General features: G+C 34.7%; 1 protein-coding gene across 1 annotated transcript in view; it reads right to left on the bottom strand.

Moving 5' to 3' along the window:
- Positions 1-12,909, bottom strand: part of LOC138316506 (multiple epidermal growth factor-like domains protein 11) — a 33,207-nt gene extending 20,298 nt beyond the window's left edge. Inside the window, exon 1 of the mRNA XM_069258196.1 lies at positions 12,861-12,909. Coding sequence (XP_069114297.1) covers positions 12,861-12,909 — 49 coding nt within the window. The remainder of the gene's footprint in view (positions 1-12,860) is intronic.
- Positions 12,910-18,906: the final 5,997 nt, after the last annotated feature.

Genomic DNA, 18,906 nt, shown 5'->3' with positions numbered 1-18,906 from the left:
TAAAGCCTGAAACTAGGCAGGTTAGTTGCCAAGATTACCGAAATTAGATTTAAACCAGGAGACATTGAAAAATGTTCCTACTTCCGGGTTTTTGTTCAAAAGTAATGAAATAACATACTGCTCGTTCCAATAAAACATGAAACTTGGCATGTTAGTAGACAAGACTACCAATATAATATTAAAAACGAAAGCCATTGAAAAATATACTTAGTTCCTGTAATTCCAAGATGGCCGCTGATTGAATAGGCGAAATTATGAGAATTCATGAAAAAATACGCTGAACGTTTTGATAAACGCATTAAACTTGGCATGTAAATAGCCAAGACTACCAATCTATGATTAAAATTGGGAGCCATCGCAAAATGTGTCTTTTTCCGATTGTTTCTCAAGATGGCGGCCATTTTCATAGGTATAACTTAAAGTAATGAAATAACATGTTGCACATCTCAATATTTCAACATGAAATCGGCATGTTAGCAGCCGAGACTACCAAAATAATATTAAAAGCGGGAGCCATTGAAAAATGTACCTACTTCAGATAATTCTAATATGGCCGCCAATTGATAGGCGAAACTATGAGAATTCATGAAAAAATACACTGAACCTTTTTATAAACGCATAAAATTTGGCGTGTTAATAGCCAAGACTACCAAAATATGCCTACTTCCGGTTTTTCAAGATGGCCACCATTTTTGTAGGCGAAAAAAGTACCTACTTCGGTTAATTTCAAGATGGACGCCTTTTTTACCAGTAAAACTGTACAATGGTCATTACAGAAACACATATGATTAGTATAACACGGTATTTTCATAAAAATTATGTATATAGTTTTAGGTCATCTGACCGAATGTCAGGATGACCTAATGTCATCGTGTTTTGGCCGTCGTCGTGCACCATCCACCGTGCGTCGTGCGTAAAACTATACAACAAAAGCCTACTCCTCCTAAACCCTGGAGTGAATTACATCCATATTGGGGAAGGACAATCATATTTTATATAAATGAGATAGGTCCGACCCCTAGGGGCAGGGCATTAAAAGGGGAAATTTTCTTAATTTTACCTTTAAAATCCTACTCCTTCTTCATCCTTGGATGGATTTCATCCACATTTGGTGTGAAATATCATTGGGAAAATTAATTATTTTTTTATATAAATGAGCCTGGTCCGACCCCTAGGGGCTGAGACGTGGGGCCCCAAAAGAGGAAAATTTTCTTAATTTTAGCTTTAAAATCCTACTCCTCCTTCATCCTTGGATGGATTTCATCCATATTTGGTTTGAAACATCAATGGGTAAGGCAGTAATATTTTATATAAATGAGTTAGATGTGACCCCTAGGAGCAGAGGGGCGGGGCCCGAATAGGGATAATTTTCTTAATTTTAGCTGACCCACTTCCTGTTTTCAGGTTTCGGTCTCCGCGGATCTCAATGAAAAGTGGTCTATAGGGGTTTTAAGAGATGGTGAACAACATGCAAACGTTTTCGTAAAGATTTTGGTATTCCAAGATGGCCACTGGCCAACTTCCTGTTTTAAGGTGTCGGTCTCCGATCTCAATGAAAATTGGTCTTTAAGGGTTTTAAGAGATGATGAACAACATGCAAACATGTTCGTTAAGATTTTGTATTCCAAGATGGCCGCTGTCCCACTTCCTGTTTTAAGGTTTCGGTCTCCGATCTCAATGAAAATTGGTCTATAGGGGATTTAAGGGATGGCGAACAACATGCAAACAATTTCGTAAAGATTTCTGTATTCCGAGATGGCCACTTGCTCATTTCCTGTTCTTCAAGTTTCGGTCTCCGATCTCAATGAAAATTGGTTATAGGGGTTTTAAGTGATGGCGAAAAACATGCAAATATTTTCGTAAAGATTTTAGTATTCCAAGATGGCCGCTTGGCCAACATCCTGTTTTTATATTTCTGTCACTGATTTCAATGTAAATTAGTATATAGGGGTATTAAGGGAAGCTGACCAATATGATAAAATTTTTGAAAGAATGTCCCTGGGCCAATCTCCTGTTTTCAATTTTTCGTCTGCAATTCATTGAATATAAAAGTTCCTCAAAATTTCTTCCAAGATGTTCATACACTGTGCAACTGCATTCTTGATTTGTTGCAGGTGGGGAGGGGGAGGGAGAGGGTCGTTTGAGGGATTATGCAATGGTGTCCATTACAATGAGAACTTGTTTTAGCTTTAAAATCCTACTCCTCCTTAACCCTTGAGTGGATTTCATGCATATTTTGTGTAAAACATCATAGGGGAAAGACTATGATATCTTATACAAACAAGTAAGGTCCGGCCCCTTGGGACAGAGGAGCGGGTCTCAGAAGGGGGAACTGTGATGAAGTTTGGCTTTAAAAGCCTACTCCTTAACCCTTGAGTGGATTAATGCATCCATATTTTGTGTGAAACATCACTGGGGAAGGACAATCATATTTATTATAAACGAGTTAGGTCCGACCCTTGGGGACAGAGGGGCGGGGCTCAGAATGGGGAACTTTAGGTGAGGACAATCATATCTTATAAAGGACCGAGGTAAGACCCATGGGGATAGTACAGCAGGGGTCCAAAATTCGAGCTTTGCTGAAATTTGGCCTTAAAATCCGACTCCTCCTTAATCCTTGAATGGGTTACAACCATATATTGAAGTTGAAAGACTACCAAGTTTGTTCAGCAAATGACATTTACCTATTTCAAAAACTTACAAATTCAACTAAGGAGTTCCTTGTGTTGTTTATATTAATCGTTAACCACTACTGTGACTGTCGTTTTGTGCCATGAGTCAGATGACCGTTAGGGCCCTAAGGCCCATGGGCCTCTTGTTTATTAGAGACACAACTTACATATTTGGGTAACATCTATTCATTATTTAATTCCATTTCCTGTGTTTTTAAAATGGTGACTATGTGAAAGTCGAAATTTGGATACAAGAAAGTGTTGAAGTATTGATACGTTTACATTATTTGAATGTTTATTTTCATTTCAAGTAACAATAGTAAATTACATATAATTGATAACAAAAAATAAATTAATAGATAACAGACATTAATTCCCGGTCGCTTCATAATAGCCCTTGGTGGTAATATCGAAAGGTCATAGTACATTTAAAATGATACATGTGTACGTTCATATTATAAATACACTTTGTTATTAAATCATTCATAATGCAAAACCGGAAGTGCGTTGTTGTTTGGCAAAATAAAAGACAGATTGTTGTTTTTCTTGGGCCTGCAGATAGGGCGTTAGAATTGTACCTGCTGCCTCTATTGCATAGTAGTAAAAGGCGACTAAATTAAGGATCTTATCTTTTCTTTCATTCCTAACTGACTTTATCTTTCCTAATGCCTCACTTGGCACCGCCTCACTTTTGGCCTTGAGTTGCTCGTTCGTTTTTGTGACGTCATTTCATTGTTAGCCAATACAATCTTACTTTGATTGTCTTGGCTAACAATGAATTGACGTCACAAAAACGGCGAAGAAGACGATTCATTGAGGTCACGTCATCCTCGTTTGCTTGAGTGACACTTTTATTAGAGGCACAAAGTGGTGCAAGGGGTAAGATAAAAATAATCATTCACCCTCTTTTGGGTGAGACAGGAGATCTAAAGAATCTTACCCCACGAGCTGGGAACCTCCTGCCTCACCCCAAAGAGGATAAAAGATTCTATTAATATCAACCCTCATGAGAGATTTTGACCATCAACTCTCGGCAAGCCTCGGGTTGATTAGCAAAAAATCTTTCACTCGGGTTGAGATATCCCTGTCCGCCTGACAGGCCCATGTAAGATTCTATTAATCAATATTTTTAACGTTTGGCGTGAAATCCGCGAAAAGAAGTTTGATTCAAAGTCAGTCGGGTATTAAGATTTGCAAATTTAGTCATACATGATTTTAAACTGTTCATTTGAGATACTTGCAGAGTCGGTTGTCTTTAATTTAAACGTATTTTAGTGGTAATTATATTTCAGCGCTTTTCGCGCTTGAAACTTTGCGTTAATTGTGATAAGTGGATCAATTACTACGTCTGTGCGCTAACCTGCCCATAATATCCCTTGCACTGAAAATAAAATCTTCGGAGACCCAATGGTCATCGCACTATACTACGCTACAGTTTAGTGCGATCACCCGTCGGTCTCCGACGATGTGAAAATAAACACGTGTACAGCATGTTGACACATGGATCTGAATGTTAATAGGACGTTGATTTAAGAAAAGAAACAAACATTTCTCATATTATTTCTTCATGTCATTAATAGATAAAGTTTTTTTATTTAATTTATTTTATTTATAAGTTAAGTTTTATAAGCAACGTTACGAAAAATATTGCTTTTAGAGTGAATTAGGGCGTTAGAATTGTACCTGCTGCCCCTATTGCATGATCGTAAAAGGCGACTAAATTTAGGATCTTATCTTTTCTTTTCTTCCTCACTCACTTTATCCTTCATAATGCCTCCCTTGGCACCGCCTCACTTTTGGGCTTAAGTTGAGCGTTCGCCCCTGTGAGGAAGGCTCTGGGTTCTGTCCCCTGGCCGAGGCACACTAAAGTCTATAAAAGTGGTAGTTTCTGCTCCTGTTTAGCGCTCAGGATAACGGGAGTGGGACGACTGGTTCGCCCGTTGTCAGTATAATGTGACCGGGTGGGGTGTGTTGCTTGGTGTCTTCGGCGGCATGCTTCAATGATATAACACTATAAAATGCACCTCGCACAACATACACGCAGCGCACCTCATGCATGGGAGGCCGTCCTTACATGACCGTAGCTGTTAATAGGATGTTAATTAATCAAACAAACAAACAAAAGGAACATATACATGTCTAGACCGAGGTTCGAACCCGGGACCCTCCGAACATTAACCAACTACTCTTCAAATTGATCTAGCTACCAGATGGCCGGAGATCGACCTGATCCAGAACCGTTACACTCCTCCCTCCAGTCTTAATCATTGCACTGAAGACATAATCCTCAACTCAGGTTCGGGTATCCCCCTGATAAATATACCGCCAAGTTTCAACCAGGATTTTGTCACAGACACGTTGCGCCAATTGAATGGAAAATGTACCGCAATTGGAGCAAATAAATGCATACCTAGGCCAGATTTTGCTCCGTGTACGGAGGGTATATGGGGGTTAATCGTCGACGTCCACTGTTCGGATGTATATTATGTAATGTTATTGTTAGAACTTATTTGGGTCGACAAATGAATACATACCATAATATCATTATATATTACATATTATATGAATATCATTGACATAAATATTTGTTTTGTAATAAACACCTGGCTTCCGCATGAACCGTATGTCTGAATACTACAATGAAATGCTCTACCTATGCACATGAATGTTGGCCTTCCGTTGATTTACTTAGTGAACATAAACTTGACCTTTTGTTGTAGTAAACCTATACATCCGCGTTTCAATGCTGGGATAAATATTAAACATTAAAGAAACTAAATATTCTAATACGATAACATTTTTTTTTAAAATGGTAATCGATAATCATGCCTCTGGTACAAAGATGGTATATAAGCAAATTGTTGGCAAGCTCAATTTATATTATATTACTTCGTATAATATATTATAACAAAACTTATTAAACCTACCCATGGGTTTATGATTCAAACTATAACGGTTGTAATTTTCATAGATTCTTTTATTTTCTTACATACAAAGTAAATCGGCATATAAGTTATACCAATCGAAACTTTACCTGGGCTTATATGATACGGGGACTATATACGAAGATTGTAAGGAGCCAACGCATTTTCTGAACAGGAATTATGTATTCTCCACGGAATCAACATAGATATAAAATCTCTTAATAACTGTGAAAAGTTCGAGGATGTTTGTGCTTTTAACAAACAACAATGTCAAATTAATTTTTGTTACGTTGTGACCAGGAGTTGTAGTTTCGTAGATCTCTTTGATATCATAATTTTTATTCATTTTTTCTTTTTTTTTTCTCTCTTTTCATTTAGAATATGGACATATGGTTGTTATTACGAAAACTGTTTGCTTATTGTTAGTGTTTAACAATCGTCCTTTGCATTATAGTTGTTATTGTATTTTCCGGTCGAGATTTATCAAAGGTTGGATTATTTGTTAATTCTTTAGTAAGCATTATACATGATTCTCGACTGTTATTTATCGGTAAGCTTTCTGCGTAATAGACTAACCCTTAAATGTAAAACCATTAAGTTATTTTTCAACTTCAGCAGTCATCTGTCTGTGTTTTACTACTAACTTTGTCCTAAATACTACCACCATTTAATGATACTTTCATTTTTATTTTAATGTTTTTTTTTCAAATATTCCACATACTTATATCCTACATCACGTTTGTAATTGTTATACCCCTCTTGGCCTTTTCTTTTGATTGCCGATGCCTGGCTTTTGTGACGTTAGTTCCTCCGTTGTTGGACACAGTTGGACTAATTTCTGATTGTGATGTTGCGGGCAATGTTGGTGTTTGTGTAGGTTTTAATGTTGTTGCTTGATTGAGTTGTTGGTTTGTGTTGTTGTAGGTTTAGTTGGTTGTTGTTTTAGCTGTTGTGTGTGGTTCAGGAGCGGGCCGGAGTCGTAGGTTTGGGATGTTGCTTTGTTTGTAGGATTTAGTTGTTGTTTGGTTTAGTTGTTGTTGGTTCAGGTGTTGTAGGTTTGGTTGTTGTTGGTGTTGTTGTTGTAGTTTAGTTGTTGTAGGTTTTAGTTGTTGTTGTAAGTTTATTTGTCGTTGTTGGTTTAGGGTTGAAGGTGGGGTTGTCAGTTTGGCTGTTGTTGTTGGTTGGTACAGGTGTTGTTGTTTTTGTTGTTGTTGTTGTAGATTTGGTTGTCGTTGTTGGTACAGGCGTTGTGGGTTTTGTTGTTGTTGTAGGTAGGTTTAGTTGTTTGTGTTGATTCAGTTGTCGTTGTTGGTTCAGGTGTTGTAGGTTTTATTGTTGTTGGTTGAGTTGTTGTTGTTGATTTAGTTGTTTGTTTTGTAGGTTTAGTTGTTGTTGTGGTGTAGGTTTAGTTGTTGTTGGAGTTCAGGTGTTGTAGGTTTTGTTGTTGTTGTTGATTTGAGTTGTTGTTGTATGTTTAGTTGTTGTTGTTGGTTGTTTGTTTAGTAAAGTAGTTTGAGAGGTAGCCATGGGTTGATTTTTGATGTTGTCCTTGATGTCGTTGATTCCGACGTTGTACTTGTTTCTGGAGGCATTAGTTGTTACTGCCGGGGCTTGTGTACTGCTAGTTTGTGGTACGTATTCTCCACAGGCACCAGATGGATTCAGTTACATTTCCATAGCAATTTGGACCATTCGCCCACTAATAAAGAAAGACATTATCATAAGTCTCATAATTAAAAACAAACTAGCATTTCATACGTCTCCAGGAAGCCTGATTATGATGCAGCTGATTTCAAAACAATAATTATATATCAAATATATTACGATATTTGTCTGTTCTTCATACAATAATGTGTAGGTATCTTCCGTCTAAATGTGTGAGAGAACAATACACAAAACACATTTAATACCACATTATAAGTTCAAAGTACTATCTTTGATTATTCCCTTACGAATATTGTCCTTGTGTATTTTATTGACCATTTTGTGTTTAATTTATTACCTCTGTAACATGGTAATAGATAACGCCGTTTAGTTCTAATAATGAATTGGAAATTACTAACTAATAAAAATGCATAATGAATGTCTTACCTAATGACAGGCAAACCAATACAGTACTCATGGATATCGTTGGGGTCCGTTCTCCATGGTGGTAGCTGAACGTCGATAGTGTCTCCCCATTGTCCTACAAACCGGTATTACGAAGATACAAACACCTCTGCGTTGAGGAGTAGTGGTTGCCTTTAGTGAGCACTATCTGACTGACCACAGTTGGAGTTGTTTGGTTTCATGGTCTACGTGAGGCGACGAGGGAGATATCAGGTGGAGGAGAACGGTTTCCAGCGGTTGTCAGGTTGCTGTTTACTACTTACAGTGTGGACTCGGTTTCGGTACTGGTCCATTTCGGCATGTATAAGGTTATCAATGATCACCCTCTTTCACGGATACCTCAATGGTTGGTGAACATGGAGGCCCACTAGGTAAATCACCAATTAAAATGCAAGAATAAACATAGAGCATTTTTATTATTCTTAAAATGATACTTAATCAATTTTTCCTTACATCAAAATAACACATTTGTGAAATTTATTATTCTTGCTATGGATTCCCAAATTTTTTTATCAGCGTTGCCAAACTATATTATAACAATATTTAATCAAAATTAGTACCCGGGGGAAAAATCATCAAACCATAGACTAATACATGTTTTTATTCCTACAATTGCTTATAATAAACTTAAAATCGAATGTTAAACGCCATGTTGTTTGTCACCTAATGGACACATGTATGAAATGGATGGTAGGTCAATTCTTGACGTCGTCATCTTGTAACAGTCGCACTGATTGGTGGATTCGGCGCGTCGCCATGGTTTCGAAAGAAAACAAGTCTCTATTTTGTTACTTAATGTTATGAAATTATACTCTCAAATCTGAGTATAATTTTATATCTCATCTTAAAACGTTTCGCGGTTTACTAGAAAGTGCACATCAAAAAGATATTATTTCAACTTATGAAATTACATCCAAGTACGGTGTACACTTTTTGGTGTTTAGCCTTCTGAATATTCATGTTTATTCCATTAGATTCCAGTTTAGGGTATCCAGGTTCATGGCTTGCTATACCTACAAAGTCACCACGATAAAACCACGTAAACGTAACCCTTTCTTAAAAATTTTCACACTATAAGTTATTGATCATACCTATTAGCAGGGGGGAAGAAATTGTTGTTTATTGGTTACCCGTGCATATTCAGATTCTGCATATTTCTAAGGAAAACACTGAAAAATTGTAAAGTATACCATAGATGTTGTGTCAAATCGCAGTGTATTACATAACTTCAATCAATCGACGATGGATCGTTATAAACAGAATTATTAAAGAACTTTAGCTGAATGTAGTTTGTAATGAAGACTCATTTATGTATTAAACACCTGCATTATCAGCCAGCATGCTGGTAAATGGGACACATACTGCTGTTATATATTTTCTGTTGAGTACCCTGTTGCACGTGATAAAAACCTTATAAATCAATACGTAACAGGGAAAAGGACAAATTCAGATACTGCCATTATGGTCTAAATTACAGATGTTTTTTTACCTGAAACACAACCCTATAAAATATTACTTCATTTATTTGATCGATAGAATACTGTAAATGACAAATGGTGTGCAATACTCCTCTTTGTTTTCATTGGAACAGCTTACATTTTTTTTATTGTGACATGTTTCGTAAAATTGGCAATGGGTTCTGACATTCTGAACAAAACTGATGTTATTATTATCTTTTTTTATTAGGAATAACAGTGATGATGGCCATGCATAAAGAGATTTCACACTCTACCGTATTACCCATAAACATATTCCAAAAATAACTATCATTCACTAAAATCATGCAAGTTAACACACTAACCATTTCCAAAGCAGCGTAAAACCTATTGTTCATGCTTTTATTCTCTAAAGATCATAAATACCAGCTTAATAAAACATAAGGGACAACGAGTGTCGTATTTTGATGAAATTACAATAAAATATTTTTGGCTGAAAATGTGAATGTGACATTTCCCCATTTGAACAAAAACCCTAGTAATACCATTGCAACGTAACCATAACCTTGTGACATATTATGTGGTGAACATGTTACAAAAAAATTACCTTCCGGGACAGCTAAGGCAGGGCAAGATCAGTTAATTAATTACTTAATGTTATACTTTATATTACGTTTTTTTTATTCATTCATTTTTCATAATTTGTAATGCGAAGCTATATCGTTAGAAATTAATTACTTTTTGTAATATATACTCATTAAATGACAAAGTAAATTGTCATACCATTAACATTCCATATAAGATATTCGCATATCAATTGTGACTGTTTTACCAAAATAAAAAAGTAACATTAGCAATATGAATAATTCAACGTCATTAAAACCATAAAATATGGATGTATACCAATATAAACTATAAGAACACAATATCAATATCAATGTTTAAATTTCATTTTCTAACATAACTGTGACACATTTGTAATGATTACTAATATGTATTAATGTCTTTCTTCATCTGTTGTTAAAATCTGTTATATAAGGCACTAAGGCATAAAATATCATAGAATACGATATAACCTACATGGTATCAAACCAGAACTGTCTGCAGACATTCCAGCGTAAAGTAGCACATATCGTCTGTCGTGCACATAAACATCTATAGTCAGAAAGAAAAATCGAAGTAAACAAGTACCTTTATCAGTTTGCATTACACAGAGAAAAAATTAAGATGTCATAATCTTTATATTTAGCGATCACGAATACAGGAATATTAAAATGAATTCCAGCTGACAAGGAAAAAAGAAATGAAATACATTTCACATGGTATCGCAATTTGCATTACCTTTTAAAGAGAGAGTTGTAAATATATCATAAGAATGGAAAGCCTATACTTGATAGCCGAGGTAATCTTTTGGTAAAACTTACTGGGTTGAAATGTAGAATAAAGTAGTATGTGATCCAAATTATCAATTACATCAGTACATTATTTTCTAGAAATTTGGTATGTATCTTTATCTGTTTGTTGTTCAACCTTTTTGAAGAATATGATATTATATGAACAGTTTACTAGTAATAATTCATTATTCTTTTAGACATGCTAACCATTTATTGAATGCAATCATTATGAAAAAAATAATAAATACACAGAAAATGTTTATGATATCGAACGCACCAGCTAACCGAATTATAGCACAACGTAGCGTTGAATATTTGTTGTAGTGGATGTCTATTGTGTTTCCTATTCAAGTGCATATCACTAATTCATTGGTTCGTATCAAATATTCAAGGACGGGGTATGTTTTATTTTATTTTATGGACATACCAGAAAATATTGGGCTGTAAAAGCAAGGAAGTGTATAGGCCATGAATCATTGTAGTCTTGTGTTGACAGTCACCTGCACATTGTCCGAAATCACACGTTTATTTAACACGGGTGAGGAGAAGATAGAAAGTACAGGTATGATTTAGATTTTTACCTGCACTTTCAATACAAACAGTTTAACGGGGCTCTGTGTTATATGGGGCATTGTTAAGCTGTTGTTCGCGAACGCGCCGTAGACGTAATTTACTATCATTTTACACACATCACAAAAACCCGTGTGTCATCAAGTTTGCTCTTTATGAAAGGAAAGTTTGAAAATTCTAATAGATGAGTTTTCGATTGCTCCTTTGTCCAAATATTTGCTCGAATTACTACAAGTTTCTGTTGGCAACTATTCAAGGTTTCACACGTTACAAGTGTCTTTATATGTGGCATGTGCTGACTGTGTCTTGTTACTTTTCGACTTGTCATTTGTATCCTAATACAATTACCTTTATGTTTATTTCAATTCAAAATAACTGTTTTTAAAACCATCTGAAAGGGGTCATTTTAAATTACACAACTTTCTATACAAATCATGTTGTAATCATGTGATGTTAGATTAGAAAGAGGAGGCAGTGTATTTGTTGAATAAACGTTTCTTGTTGCTTACCTATATAAGAATAAGACAGTATAAATCGGATTGATAAAACAAACACTACTGGAGGTACACTGTATCACTTTTTTAATTTAAGTGTAGATCGCAATTGGTTTATAAAACACGCAGTTTAATTCAAATCAAAGATGTTGATCTCAGACAAGAAGTTCGTGTTATTCTGTTAGGTTGGTCCGAAATAGATTCGTTCTCTATTCCCTTTTGACTTTCACTATCTAACGTGAATTATTGATAGGATTTCTCGGTAATTGTTGCCATGTCTACGGGAGTGAGACAGGCTAGGTTACCGAGACCGATACCCGGCTTTACCTGCTCCTATTCTATCTTTAGGTATGACCTGAATCACTGACTCCGGTCTGTCTCCGAGTGCGCCATGTGTTATTCTTTGGTATAGGAATCGATGGGGACTATTTATTGAGTTAATAATTTAATTGGGCGAATCTCTCTTTACTCTGAGATTTAGATAAGACAGATGTTCCATCTCCTATTGACAGGACTGGTAACATATGGTGAGCCGCATCACACAACGTGTCGGTCTATATAATGGGAATGTAAACCGTTGTCATTTTATGTAACTGAAACATATTGCTTTTAACCCTGAATTAAAACTGAAAACACATTTAGAACAAAATGCAAACATTTAAGCTTAATTAGGCTTTTTAATGGAGGAAATATCTTTAAAAAGAATATAAACACTTGCAGCTTAATTTCAGATATTGACTGGTATATTCCCAGTTCTAAATAGACAAATTAATACTGGTCACCGTCATTGAAGTGAGATAGCATCATCCGACCTCCGTCCTGTCTTCACTGGTTAACTCATTACAAAGCAACAGTAATATATATTTTCCGTTGTGTGAATGCTAAATCTTTCTTTTTTTTCGGCTTTTATAGCACGACTGCAGCATCTGTTATTTTTAAGTATGTGCTTTTCAGCTAACATATCTAATATTATATCTACCAAGATCTGTATTAGATATCAATATGGTAAGAGTAACTTTTTAAATATTGTAATGTTAGATAGTTAAACTGTTACACGCCAACATTAAACAACATTTAAAACAGTTAGTGTCCCTAAAGCATTTCATTATATTATTCATAAATATCGATTTGTACATAAATAAATATCGATTTAATAGATACATGTATGAATGAAAGGAATATGTAGTGAATTTAGAGACTCTATTATGTTTTCAGAGAGTAGTCCTTGGAATGTCAGTAATGATTTGAACGTAAAACTCACCTTCAAACATAAGTAGTACCCACAAAAACACAAAGATGCCGTTATGCATGTTGGCTTCCAAAACGTAAAGTGATTTTTGTCAGAATTTAACTAACCAGCAGGGCGTCGCCGGAAGTTCTACCAATCCACTAGTATATTAGGAATACCAATCCTAGCCGTTCGGTATGCATGTGACAGACCTTGAATGGGTAAATCACCACCTATAGTTCTACCGTTCCAGGGTGCCGAGGAACAAATGGTGCAGTATTCCTCTATTGCCTTCCATTGTTACACAGACATACTAACACATACATTTTAAATGGGTACACACACATCGATCTATACACGTTTCACTCCATTGGTTGCTTGTCGTAGACTAGTATGGCCCAGTTGACGGTTTGTAGCATTGAATAAAATGACTTTTTATTCAATGGCTGTTGAGTTGTTCCATGCCGCTCTATTGTTTAAGACGATCTATGTATTGGTTTTTTACCGGCGACATAGTCCCGTACATATATCCTTGTGTATAATACAATAATCTGATTGTGTGAATAATTTAACGGTAATTATTCGTTACGATAATAGGATTAAGATCGTATATACATCTAGTTTCTGTGATAGCTCTCAACACAAACTTTACCACCATGGGTCCGGAACAGAGTATAATACTACCGTTACAACCTATCACATTATCACATGTACACGTGTACTCTCAGCCTGACGTTAACGCCAGGACTGGTGATTTAATTAATTATACCGTACTAGATGTTTATATATTTATTTACATTTTGCCTACTAACCAGTATGATAAATGACCACGTTTATGACCAAATAACCTAATGTTATATTACTGGTAAATAGTCGGCGTTATTATACAAACCATTGTTTAAAAAGACTTGTTTGGTGACCTTGGTGTCATGCAAAGTTAACAAACAATGACAGGGCCTGGACATTATATAACAGCAAATACTAAGTTTTTATTGGCAAGATGATAATAATAAAGAAAAGAAGAAGAAAGAAAAACACTCGACACGGACTTAAACCTCCAAGAAGACTTGCTCTGAATCCGTCTTCAATAATGCATTAATTGTTTTTTAAACTGCTATTTAATAGAAATACTTAAAGTGTTTGTGTTTCCTATAGTTTTTTAGACATCTTAGTCGAAGATCAGAGAATGGAAAATTAACCTTCAAGATGTTATTCGTTTATTTCATTTAAGATTTCTTACTTCTGATTAATTTATTCCGACTATTGCTCTACCTAACTTTATATAAATGAGTATTAAAATATGGCATTAAAACAATTACTTGTGTGTTTCCCTTTATGTACTGCTTTGTATAACCATAAATGATATCATTACATGGGATTCTGAGACTGAAATTGTTCGCAGTTCCCTCATATAAAACTAGATAGACGACGTATATATCAATTTTAAGTAACACCGATTTTACCCATAAAATATTATAAATCTATCAAATGAACATTTAGCAAATCGGCTATGCTTTGATTAAAATATAGTCTGATTTATTTTCAATTAACGCCTTCTAAAGACTGTGAAAATGTTCCAGAGTTTGGTAGCAGAGGAAAACTTGCCGACCTGCTAACAGAATCTGGCAACTACGCACAAACTTGCTACTTCAAAATAGAGAACTACAGGTTAACTGATGCTTTGAGATAGAAATTGGTAATTTAAAATAAATCAATATCAAAATATGTTCCGTTGACGTACATGTAATATTTAACGTGACATTTGGTATACATATCAAAAACATCTTAATACTAGTACATGATTGATGTAATTTATGTCAACAGGAATAAGAAACACAATATTTGGTTGTCGTGAAACTTTAGTGTAAATAACAATATGCATGACGTTAAACATAATTCCATGTTGGACGGGTTACGGTATGGAATATCATAAAGCAGACAGCTATAGACTATATCAGGTTGATACAGTATCGACCGGGATTCTTCCGAGTACTATAAAGCTATATCCGCTATATAGGTAGATCCCTACATATATATACCGTATATGATTAAGAAGTAGATAAAGCTGTAACGGGAATGCTCCCAGTCACGAAACATTTTGAATAATGCATTTCATGAAGCGCAAGCAAAATTACATTTTATCGCGAAAGAACATGCCGTTGTTCATTTATTTCCAACGAAAGGGCGAAACATATTTGGTTATATCTGGACTTTTTATTATTTACCTGAAAGAATTATTGATGTACAAAGGACATGACATAGATTGTGTAATATACAATGTATCTGATACTTTGTGAAAGGTAACGGGTAAAGGTAATATCCATACTCACACATCTAAAGGGACTGACACATGAAGGGTGAACTGCTTCCAATGGTCTATCTTTGAGCCACGCATGATAATGGATCACTTCGAACATTTTCTTTCTTAACAATAATTACATCACTCACAAATTTGATTTGAAGGAAACTTTTAATGCAGTCTAATTACTTTAATACTAGTACTTTAATAATGTGTTTGATACCCTTAGTGTCTTTTGTAAAACATTTGCTGTATTAAATTAGCATACAGATTCATCTCTTACAGCAGTTAGCATACGTACAGCACTTTTTTAAACCGCGTAATTTTGTTATACACATTGCAGAAATTAATTTTAGTAATTCTTATAATTTCTGTACTTATGCCTAACAAATAATGACATGAAACAACAATACTATTTGATGAAGTTTATTATTATTATATTTTACATTTTCAATGCGGTCCCCACTATGTAACCTTACCGAGCGCAGTTGGCAGTCATATAGACAATGAACTTCAAGCGCTTATCATGACGTAATTATCATTGTGACGTCACAATTGTCGTGCCAGTGATCACGGAAGACGGCTGTTCAAATGGCTGTTCCATCCATGACGATAACGAATGATTAATTCATTATAGATGCAAAATTCCTTGGGATTTCGTCATAAAAAGTGTAACCAAATGTAAATATAAGCATTGAACGTCTTTCATTTGTCATTCATAGCCAATATGAATGCAAACTGGACAGAGGCAAATTCAACATGAAGCGCTACCGCCCTTCATGGAATTTGCCTCTGTCCAGTTTGCATTCATATTGGCTATGAATGCCAACTGAAAGACGTTCAATGCTTAAGTCATTCAAATAATAAGATAACTTTACAAATAGTATTTGTAATATCTTTGTAGCCTTTCTATTGGTGAACTGTATTGTCAATTAACACGTCAATTTTAATATAGATGAAAAAATAAAATGTTAACCAATTTTCGCGACGAAATGATTTCGCGTTTTCTTGTCCAACGACATTTTCACAGCGGTTTAATTTCACGAAACAGGTAAAACGCTCTGTTGTAATCGTATTTGACTTTTACGCGGTAATCTATATTAATGAATTCTAAGTGATCGCAAAATACGCGAAAGTAACTTGGTGTACAGTATATCCTCTGTGCTAAATTTCTAAATACTTAAGTTTCCATGCACTTCATGTATGTTATCAATATTCCGAAATCTGTGAAAAAAAGTTCCAAGACATATGCATATGGGTTCATGATAGAATATTTAGAATATTATTTAAAGTCAATAGCTCGGAAAATGTAATAACTGTAATATTAATAAAGCCTAAACTTAACGTGACAAAAATAACATACACAATGTAACAAAAAATATTTATCGTAGCTCTGATAACTATACATGTATGTCTCAGATAATTATTTATGAGTTACATGTAAAGCAAATTCAGTAAATGCTGATTATGGTGAATACTATGAGGACATTTCATTGCATACTTTATAGACAAGCTCTAAAAGCAAACTATGTTAGATCAAGTAAAAACAAAGAGCTTATATTATATCCCACAATCGTAATAAGATAATTTGTTTATGGTTTGCATAAAGACTTAACGAGTTCTAGATTAACAAAGTTCTTACTAAGACACGAACAGATTATTTTAATACAGTTGCATTGTTCTATTATCTTTAGATCATGTCATTACAATTTAAGTAGCACGAGATTCATAATAACATAAGGTATATTAATGTAGTAGATATCACAGCAACAAGCTAATTACAAAAAAATGACGTAACGTCAAATGGCACAGGCAATTAATAACCAGTCTTGTAAATTATCTGTACATAAAATGTACTAAAAGTATTAATGTTTGTTTTTTCTTTTGCATATAAACACATTACGAGGGCAAGACAGTTTCTTCGTGTACATTTCATGTGCAAAAACCATAAAAACTACCGTCTAAACCTTACTTTCAATATATGATTTAAAGCTATGGAGCATCATCTAGGTTATACTAGCTGTGCGTTCCATTTGCGGATTCGTACCAGTTGCACTAAAGTGATACAGCACCGCCAAATGGAACGCGTTTTTTTGGATTTTTCCATGATGGCGGCACCCATATGAAAGATACGCTTCAAATATAAAAGCATATTCGGCTATTTTCAGTATTTTCGGTGTTAACAATGAAATGGATATAAAAAAATACCTAAATAGAAATAACAATTCATGTAATTTTATCGGATATAAAATCCGCTCTGCTTTGTTTTCATAAAGAAAACATTCCGGTGACAAATGAAGAATCTCGGGTCCGCCATCTTGGATACAAGTGGTACGCTTCTGAAAACGAACCACTTGTTACCGGTACAGTTCTGCTTGGTTACGGCACGTTCCATTTGTGATACAGCAGATTCGTATCGATACAACTGGTACGAATCTGCAATATGGAACGCACGGATATGTAGTGAATTTCACATATGGGTTGATATGAACAACACAATCTGATTAAAAGCATATGTTCAAGGCTTCGTTTAAATAACACACCTGAACAACTGAAGGAACTGCGATGTGGGTCAAGTTCATGCAACGAACAAGACATGAACATATGATTCTAATTAGATTGAATACAAATTTCATATGTAAATCAATAACTGTTAAATAATAAAATGTTAACAGTGATACTTCGACTTCCACTGACAACAATCAGAACCATACTTATCATTCAAATCACTTTTGACATTGTTCACATAGTACTAAAATGTAAAACCGTATAATGCATCATCTCACAAGAATTGGAAATCAAGATATGACAAAACTGAACAAAAGTGGACCTCGTTTACATCAACTTTAATAACTCAAAGACCTTGTTTAATTCGAAATGGTATTTGGTCATGGCTTTTTTTACTTAAGTTCGTGTAATTCGGATAACTCATTTTTCACAATGGTCCATTCTACTTTGTGTCAATGAGGTTGCACTGCATTTACCTATTAATGTCAAGCAATTAACCATCATATAAAAGTACGTGACCAATAAAAGTATTAAAGAATTAAATGTAGTTTACGTAAGAATAAAAGACAGTATGTTTCGATAAAATCGTTATGAAAAATCCTAAATGATGTTATTTCAATCATGCGGTTTAAACCCGACATTACACGTAGCCTTACTTTACCCATCTGATGTGAAATCGTACTACTCCACTAAACGGAGACTACATGCCTTATAAGCTCTAAACCGTTCACACGCACTATTGATACGACAAATCCTAATTTAAATATGTATAATGGGGTTATTATTGGTCAATGAAAAATTAACTATGTTCATTTGAATCCTGAATTTAAATGTAAGTCATTATGTCCACTGCTTTGAGCTTATCTTTATTGTGAGGATTTATTCAGGATGTAAGTTTATTATCATTATTTATTATTTTTTAAGTTTCTTATGATATTGCAATATTACAGTCTATCGGCATGAACAGCCGTTATGTAAAAAGGACATATTATGTTTCTTGCCTTCCTTCATGTCTCATGTAATCTATGTATATTTTGTCATACAGCTCATCTGTTTTAAAGCATAACTTAAACTTTATAATGTCTATATAAGAATAATTTCCACACATCATAATCTATTCTACATCCAACACATTTTTTTAACTTAATCGTGTTGCTTATACATGGATCAAAAATAACATTATAAACTATCATTTTTGGTTCGGAACGGAAAAAGTGGCTCGCCAACGTTCGCGAATTTTCTTTCTAAACCCTCACCAAAATACAGCTTATT

The sequence above is a fragment of the Argopecten irradians genome, chromosome 2 (genome assembly GCF_041381155.1).
Source record: "Argopecten irradians isolate NY chromosome 2, Ai_NY, whole genome shotgun sequence".
NCBI classification, from domain to species: Eukaryota; Metazoa; Mollusca; class Bivalvia; order Pectinida; family Pectinidae; genus Argopecten; species Argopecten irradians.
The sequence above is the reverse complement of the archived record's forward strand: the minus strand, read 5'-3'. Positions and strand labels throughout refer to the sequence as shown.